Consider the following 9,687-nt stretch of genomic DNA (forward strand, 5'->3'; position numbering starts at 1 on the left):
AATACGTAATTCAAAAAAGTTTAGTAAGACTAATAACAATATCCTCATCAATCGCTAAGCATTTCCACACACCACCCTCTATTCGGAATATATCACAAGGTACAGTACTATTTTTCAACCCTATGCATACTTCTTTCAAAGACCTCTCTACTTAGTTTTACTAATACGGACCAGATCAAAAGCATAAATCTTTAATTTTCATTTAGAGTGAATAAAGGTGTCACCAAGTCCCATCCTATTTTCACAAATCTTCCATTAATAGAAGTTTAGCAGATGATATGCTCCATCTTGATTTAAATATCATCTATCTAAGAAACGTAATTGTTATTCTGATCTCATCTAATTATCCACTACTTGAAACTAAATCCTACTATTTTTCATCCTTCGTTTAGGACTAAGCTTATTACATAACTTTCTTCCCTTTTAGTATCTAATCTATTATATGTAAACACTAAATACTAATGCCATTTGCAATCAGCATATTGCCTCTTGATCCTACGAGCCATTATATATTTTCCCAATTATACATAATTATTTTTCTAAACTTAAACCAATTCTTTATAACAGAATCGCATTCTATTTTTCAATTTTTTTCCGTGCACTAAGATTCACACTCAGCCAATATTTCATTGTAGCTTTTACCCTTTGATACTCGGCCCGCACAGGAATCTTTTTCGCAACTATTCTCGTACATGATACACTAGCACGTTGTTTTCCACACAGTAGATATATTAACCGATCGCTATGCCACGACAAATCTTAAGATCCTTCTAGATAATCTTATTTCCCAAAAATGTTTGTTAAGTGATTCTTTACATATGCCCCCCATTTAATCCTGGAAAATCTCGTTTAACCTTGTTACTCTTATTTTATCATCTAAGTTTTTTTTCTTTTAAATACTCATCCGCGCGACTTCCTCAACTGGCTTGCTGCCACCCTGAATAATGCAATTGACATGAGCTCTTACAACCCGGAATATTACGGAAGCCTCAAATTGCCACACATATGACCTTCTATCCGAAGAAAATAATGGATGTCATCGTGCTTACCAGTGACTCGATTGAAAAATAGAGAGTTGAGAGTGTGCATAAATACAGATAAGAGTTTCTCCGACCAGTATTGGATGATCTCCTATCTAACGAATATAGATGCCAATGGATCATAGTTTGGTCAGAATCGATGGCCGAGGAAATATCAGACATAGATTTGGAATTTATACCACGCACAGCGTACATTGGTATAGGGAGAGTCAGAAGGCAATCTATGATTCCAGCAGTACAACAATGATACCTAGATGACCTCGTTTCAACGAAGGTTTCTTGGAGGCTGGTTTCAAAAAAGAGTCAATGGGGCAAACGCTTTATGATCAACGGCACTTAGTGAATCCCCCTATGGAAGAACTATCCCTAGAGCTGCAACTAAGCGCAATATGGTGTGTAAAGACTACACATCAAGTTTGATCTTAGTCGCTATTACATTAACATAACGATAGTTAATTTATAATTCTTTGCATAAGGGATTTCATGCTTTACTCATAAGTAGCAACATCCTTATTTTGGCCGGACTCAAGGACATCCGGACTAAGGCAGTGGAACAACAACATTGTTGGGGATATATAATGGTCGTACCGCACCAATCAATATGTGTATTTGATGATGATCAATACTTCGCAGGATAACTGAGCAGCTGAAGCATATCAGCACTTTAGGCCAGCTACATGTGCTTTATAGGAGTCCATAATGTGATGGCCTCCTCTTAATGCCTGATTAGAGGGCCATCACTTACTCACATGTCTCTACACGCACAGCTAGGTTGATTGGCTGCATTTACATCCTGATTTGTACTTACTATTGACCTTCGCACTTGATCGGCTAGGTCCAACTCACAACAAGCGTTGGAATCTGTTGAGTGATCATAGCACCACATTACACTCCTAAATTCTTTTGATTAGTTACTCAAGAATTTGTTACTCCCGAGCAAATGATGGATAACCACACTCGTATAAAGAGAGGAGAGGCATCATTGATTGATATATTTGGTAACCTTTGTATATTTCTATATATTGTTTCGATGTGTTGCAACGTCTACATTTGAGGACTATCATACTATTTATGCTGATTTCATAATTACTACTTAGTAATATTCATATATTTTAACTTTTTCATTTTCAATGTGCTGTTCCCAATTTAAAAATAAAAGTATGTCTTCTTTCGAAAATTAAAAGATCAAATAACGATGACAAAAATATACAATCATAACAGGGTGTAATAAACAAAAGAGATAAACCTACACCTTATGCAAGAACATAACAAGAGAAGAGTTCAAAGTCTAGCATAGTTCCTAATGTTAGCATGTGCAATCGACTTAGAATCTATAATCTGAGTTGAACAATATTGAACGACGATTATACTGCAAACTCTAGTTGATATATCTGTCAATCTCCTATTACACAAAGTTCATTTCCTTCACAAGACATCTAACATCCAAGCAGCTTCTTATAGGAATCTAAAAGCCATTCATCGTGTATATGATACCATTTATGATACAGAATACAGTAATCTATATCAACCATTGACTTTTAAACGATCACCTCGACTAAACCTTCTCTATCATGCCCGATTTCACGAATTCCGACCTTTAGTACGTTCAACGAGACCAAATGTCCATAATTTTCAATGAACCTCTATTGCAAATATCTCCACCCCACGTCTCTAAGATCTTCATCAACACGGTACAGCTTTATTTTCATTACTTCATCATGCTTATGCCACAATAAGTGATCTTCATCTTCGCTCCAATAATGCATAACACAACAAAATATTTCATTAGTTCTTTCTTTCACGTAAAGGCTCTCATCAATAGATCGTGTCAAACTTTCTGTCAACTAAATGCATCCCTTTTGAATCATCTGCTTCATAGGGATTCTTTGAACCTTATCCATAACCGGCAATACATTACTAAGTTATGTATAAGAAGTTATACAAGTCTTGCAGAAAAAATCTTTAGACTGCAACTTACAGCTCCTACTCATCTAAGGAAGCTCCCCATCAACAGCTTCTATAGCCTCTGAATCACATGTAAATGGTCTAAACTAAATAATAAATATCATTTAATGATTTTAAAAGCTACTGACTATGTGACAAAACAACACAAATAGTCATATCTGATTTCATAACACAAATTGATTTTATAAGACAACTTTACACCTCAATGAATATGACTGCTCCTTGCAACTTTACAGCTAAATCAATACCAAAGCTGCCACTGGTATTGTACACCTATAAAACATATTTCGAAAACATAACATTGATTGATTAATGTTTCTTTTTAAAAAAAATTATTTCATATAAGTCACCCATCTAACGGGAAACTTATATTTAATCACCAGTCGCTCGTCAAATGGGCGACTTTGGTAACTTTTAAATTTTTAAATTTAATTTAAATTGTATTAATTTTAAAAATTAACCCTAGATTTGGCTTATGTTAAAAAAAGGTAGAGATGGACTTAAAAAAGACTTGGTTAGAAAATATTAAAAAATACTTCTTTTTTTTAGATTTAAATGAGAATTTGACTCTTAACAGGACACAATGAAGAAAAAGGATTCATCTAGCCGACCCCACGTAGTGGGATAAATGCTTGATATTGTTGTTTTCTAGTCTATCTAGTACATGCTTAGGGGTAAACATATGTGGATTTAGGACATCTTAATCTTATATGTGAATTGTGTGAATCTATGGGGTAGTAGGAAACCCAAAGGGAGAGTAAATTTTGTCTATTTCTGCCCTAATTAGTTCTAAGATCCAATTCTTTAAAATCTCCTTCGCAGAACGAGGGATATAACCAACCAACTTAACCTAGCCAAAAGCGCAGTAAAGATCTTAGGATGTTAAGAGATTAGGTGGCATACCTCCAAGAAAGAGTGGATTGGATCGAGATTTCTGTAGATCACTTTGGGCAGCAATCGACAAGGCTAGAATAGAGGATGCATTCCCATTATGACAATATGATGCTCTAGCACCAACAATAGTATCAACACTAATGCTAACTACAACACAGCTATGGTTGGCATATTCAAGAGCTGGGAGATGGAGTCCCATGATCAACGGAATATATTTCCATGCCCATCCCTTTGAGATATACCAAGGATCAAGATCATTGTCAGAATTAAAAGAAGAGGTAGCAGGAGAAGAAGAAAAAGAAGAAGATGCTTTGATTTATAAAAACATTAAGAAGATATCACTCTTATGCAAGCATGTGTTTTTAAATAACATAGGTTCAAAGATTTTAAAATTAGTAAATTTATCTTTTATAAGTTTAGCTTTTTACTTTGAATGGCCTAAACTTTTTGTTAATCGATTGACTAGATAAATAGAGTAGTTTTATTAAGTACTACTAAAGTAATTTTAAGATATTTTAATACTCATGCAAATGATACTTTTCTCATTACTTTATTGCTTGACAGAATACATATACTTGTGTAGAACAGGAGTTATACCATAGAATTAAGCAAATCATAATTAAAAAGACAGTATTATAGGTATGTGGGCTCCGAAAATTCGGCACAGGCCTCCGCACGATGTGCTATTTTTTTCGGGGGGAGTTTTAACGGAATTAAGTTTCGAGGTAAATTTTGGAAGGCAGATGGGTTTGTAGATAAGACACTACCCAGAGATTTCACCCTAATTTTGCGAGGACTTTATGATCTGAGTTCTGATTTCCTATAGGCGCAAGCCCCTATAGTTAATTACACCTCCCGATAACGAGAGAGAACTTTCGATTAAGGATAATCGTCAATCAGATACTTAGAGATATGTGTTATCTGGCATATAGTAGTAGCAACTTTTTCTAAGCCGTTGTTTACGTTCTTGATGCTGTGTGACGGGCTTTCTCGTGATTTTTACTGCATACTGATTATAATGGTTGTTGTGTTTGTTTATTTACTTACTCCTCAATCTAAGAATTGATATGATGGGAGATAGATTACCCCTAGGTTTGAAAAGATCTGAATGCTCACAGAATTTTATGCAAGTGGTCATGCTCGTGCAAGGCTAAATCAAAGGGGGCAAATTAAAGATTTAAATTGACATAAATTTTCTGCAGGTGCAAAATGCTAAGCCCCTTTAAAATTAAAGAGCATGATCAAGTGTGGCTGGTAAATTTAATTTAAATACAAATATATAACTGCTTGGATGATTTTTATTTTAACTATTTAGGATAATCTTGCAGGCGGTCTAAATTTTTTTTTTAATCTAAGATGTAATGTAAATGTGTTTGAAAAACAGTTGTGATGTGAAAGTGACTTGAAACTTGGATATCACATCCAACTTGAAATCCAAAGATAAGATAATATCCCTTATGGAAATGTTTTCTTCTATTTGAAAAGCCAAGTTATAATGATTTTAATATCCAAAGAGAAGAAAATATCTCTTCGACGATGAGTGTCTTTTCATTTAGATATTCAGACACGACGAATTCAAGAAGCTCCCAGAAGGAAAGAAGGCTAAGGAGAGATGAAGAAGAAGTGAAGAAAACAAGATATATCTCATTTCAGAATTACTTGCGTCGATCTTAGGATTAGAATCCGAGTTTATTGTCAGTGGTACCCAACCACTTTACTTTTCAACAAATTCTAGATTGTAAATAAAGTAGCACTTGTCATATGAACTTTGGACATTATATTTTAGATAATTTAATTTATTTGTTTATATTTTTTACAAAGTAGAATTGCTTATTTTTTTAAGTTTTATTACATGTCGTGTTTGTTTTAGTCTGGATACGATCAAAGTTTTTGTGAGGGTACGAATAAAATTTTTAAATTTGAAACTCTAATAAAACTTTTAGGCTCACATAAAAACTCTAACAATCTAAGAAGTAAGTTCGAGACTGCCAAGAGTCAGCATATGAATATTATTACCTTATTTTTCTTATTAGGCATCTCCCCGCATACGGGTTCTGGCAGACCATCTGTCCTATTAGGGAGCAGTTCTGTCAATGAGGTGTTGTGCAATCTCTAAGAAAAAATGTATTTTCTAAGCCTGATTTTAAAACTACTTCATAATCATTTTTTTTATATTCGAGTCAATTAGCAAGCATTGTATTAGATACAAATTAAAAGAATCTAAAATTTTAATTGCATTCTGCTCTCAAGCAACATTTACCCTACATAAGTTGAGGGGTCAATTAAGATATGTCTTAAATGTCGGCCCCTAATTCCTTAAAACATAAACAACGTCCCTATTTATTTTTCATAAAGAGACCAGATATGTGATTTTAATGCGCTTAGGTGGTTAGCTGGCTCCCTAATCTAGGCCGGGGTAAGTCCAGATTTACACTTCATTAGATAGGTTCGGGTTACTACTTTGTAGTACTCAATTTAAATTTAGATTCTAAGGCAGATTTTTAAATCTTAAGTCCTCACCCTCTGAGAATATAATCTCAACTTTCTAATAAAATGTCAACTCAAACATTAAAAAACTCTCCTCATATATAAAGCCTAATATAGGGTAGATTGAGGTTATCTCTAAACTTCTCAGAATCCGACACCTCTTACTTTTCCTCCTTTGATTCGATAATAACTGTTCAACACTGAGCTTTCTCCTAGAAAAATTCCTACATTTTTCCTTGTCTTCTACTTTGTAATCAAAGGGTATGAAATCGCTGCTTTAATCGAGAGTTTTCTTAGGAGCATCCCTCATAAGATATAATTAACTATAGGGATTGCCCCTATAGGGATTTGAGAACTCCAGATTAAAATAAACCTTGTTTTATTCTTATAAAATAAGGAAAAAATCTTTGAGAACGCAAATGTCTTTAAAATCTCATTTCTAATTTTAAATATGCATGTATGATGTTATTATTGTCTTTTTAGATAATATAACATTCTACTTATTATATTCAACTTTAGAAATGATAAATTTTATAAAATTCATTCTTGTTTTTGGATATATTGAAGAATGTTATATTTGTCTTTTAAAATGATATAATATTCTCCTTGTTACACCTAAATAAAAGAATGGATAAACTTTTTAAAAATCCTATTTCTATTTTTAAACACATTCGATAGAATTTCATGTTCGTCTTTCGAGATAATATGTCATTCTTTGAATTATGTTTGATCATAGAAATATCATTTTTCAAAACCTATTTTGATATTGAATCCATTGTAGAATATTGTGTCAGTCTCACGAGACTGTACTTTAAGCTCAATGCAGTATTTGAGTACAAAATAGGAAAAATCAAAATTTGTGTGGCGACGCACTTATTTTACTCATACATCATCGTATGTTGGTTCGTAATGTCCTACTCCACTTGAGTTGTCCTTATCAAAATGAATGATCACGGAGAGAATTTATTATACGATAAGCTAAACAAAATCTTAACAAGCCAATAATAGAGAGGACAAGTCCTCACAAATAAGTCAAGTGCCCACCGAGTTGAGCTTAGCACCTTGAACTCATTCAGCCGGTGATCTAGAAACTCGCTCGAGATCAAGTGGATCTTAGACTCACTCTAGATCAGCAACATGTGACCCCAAACATATATTTCTCAAAATTTTAAGAGGAATTGTTCTTACATCTATTAATCCCACGACTACCCAACTTCCTCCACCATGGGGTCATGGCTACCTATCAACTCCATCTAAGAGTGAGTTAACGCTATTGGTCCTCATATATAACTTTTTCTAATAGCTTACTTAACCGTATAAATAAGGGTTTATAAGACATTTTTGTCGCTTCATGCCATCTTTAGTGTTCACATAGATCATTTAGTCATTCCCACATTTACTCTCCATACTAGTTGATTCTCTCACTCCATCCTCCCGCTCTAGCATGCTAAACCAGCTAGTAGGGTTAAGTGTCGCCCATGAATAAATTTGGATCCAACATAGTTGGCATTAATTTTGTTTGGAATTTGGATTGAAAAGATATCAGGAACTAAGTAAGATAAAATAGAGCAGAAAAGAATAAAAATAACACTAGCAATAAAAATCCCAAAATGTCACACAACTACATATCTTAAGCACTCTAAGAACCCCACAAATATCTCTCGTGACCATTTATTTCAGCGCAAAAATTTACAAAAATCATAATTTAAAAGAAGGATGGGACTGTGTAAAATTCTGAACGTGAAATTTACGAACAAATTTATAAAAAACAAAAAAACCATCCCATCTATTTAGGTTTAAAATGATAGTAATACCAATCATAATAATAATAAGGAGCATTATAATAATATCACAAACTCACCAGTTCCGCTGCCCTCCTTCCTTGAACTCCTCGTCGACGCTCCTCTTCTTCTTCTCTCCGAGCCTGGTGAGCTTGGATGAAGTGAAGAAGAAAACTAGGAGGAGAGCCCCAAACCTTCAGATAGACACGACCAAAGAGAATCAGAAGCGCCAGCACAAGTCGATTCGAGGAAAAGGAAGCCAGCAGAAGATGGGTGTTTCGCAACCTGTAACTGCACGTGATGTGGATCGCCATCACTAAGAACCCTGATAAAGCCCCTGATAGATCGAGCGACTTCCGCCTGAGCGCTCCCGCGGAGATCACCGATGAGAGCAGCAGGGCTACAGCTGATCGGACTAAGAGATACTCCATCTTGATTGCTCTCGTTCTATCTTGCACGCGATCCCTATTTCGCAGAAAAAGTCCGACTTAGGAAGAAGTGGCTCTAGTAACAGTTGTTGACCACGAGTTAGCGATCGCAGAAAAAAACTGAGGGAAGAAGCGGCTTAGTGAGAGTCGTTGACCACGTGTAGCGAAGGACGACAGCCTGCACTTGATGTACATATTGTCGATGTTATAGCATCGTCTTTACATAGCCAGACTTTTACTTTGTTTTGCCTAAACAAAAAATAAAAATAAAAATTTTTTGTATTGGCATTTTTCTGTTACCAGTAAAATTGCACGTGGATGTGAATAAATTTTATAAAATATATTTTAAAAATTTAAAATTATATTTCTTCAATAATATGAATCAAAAAATATATTAGTAAGTGCATTGATAAATTTGCAATAATAATTATCTTAATAAAAATACAAGAGTTATTCATATAAAATTATATTTGGTAAAATATATTAATTTTTTAAAATTTGGGGAAAAAAAAAATATTTGTTATAGAATTAACAGTGCAATAATAATAATCAAACTACATTTGAAATAATACTTTAATATTTTATTACAAATATGTGATTTAGATCTCATGTAAGCATGATAAATTTAAAACATAAAATAGAAACAAAATAAATATAAATTAATTGAAAATCAATATCTCACATCAATAAAATAAAAAATTACCCTTGTTATAGAATTAATAGTGAGATAATAATAATCAAATCACATTTGAAATAATACCTTAAAATTTTATTACAAATATATGATTTTGATCTCATCTAATCATGATAATATTAAAATATAAAATAGAAAATAAATAAATATAAATTAAATTAAAACTAATATCTTACATCAATAAAATAAAATAAAAATTACCCTTATAACTCTTAATATTACATACTCATAACCAGCAATGATTCTTGAATAAGAGTAATGGCAAACTAAGTTTTAAATTCTATACAATATTGTTGGATAGGCAAAAATAAAATTTTGAAGAGTATTATACGTAATATTTTGACAAAATTTTGAAAATTATTAAGGACAAAAATATTACATAATACACATTAAACCAT

At 33.2% G+C, this 9,687-nt stretch overlaps 1 protein-coding gene across 1 annotated transcript; it reads right to left on the reverse strand.

Annotated features, from left to right (window-relative positions):
• Positions 1–8,236: 8,236 nt before the first annotated feature.
• Positions 8,237–8,791, reverse strand: LOC110115906 (protein PGR-like). Its single transcript, XM_020849314.2, has 2 exons — positions 8,453–8,791; positions 8,237–8,361 (listed from the first exon to the last, which is right to left on the reverse strand). The coding sequence occupies exons 1-2, from the start codon at positions 8,596–8,598 to the stop codon at positions 8,244–8,246; spliced, it is 264 nt and encodes an 87-aa protein (XP_020704973.1). The 5' UTR covers positions 8,599–8,791; the 3' UTR covers positions 8,237–8,243.
• Between the last annotated feature and the right edge of the window lie 896 nt (positions 8,792–9,687).

Source organism: Dendrobium catenatum, unplaced genomic scaffold (genome assembly GCF_001605985.2).
Source record: "Dendrobium catenatum unplaced genomic scaffold, ASM160598v2 fragScaff_scaffold_1491, whole genome shotgun sequence".
Lineage (NCBI taxonomy): Eukaryota > Viridiplantae > Streptophyta > Magnoliopsida > Asparagales > Orchidaceae > Dendrobium > Dendrobium catenatum.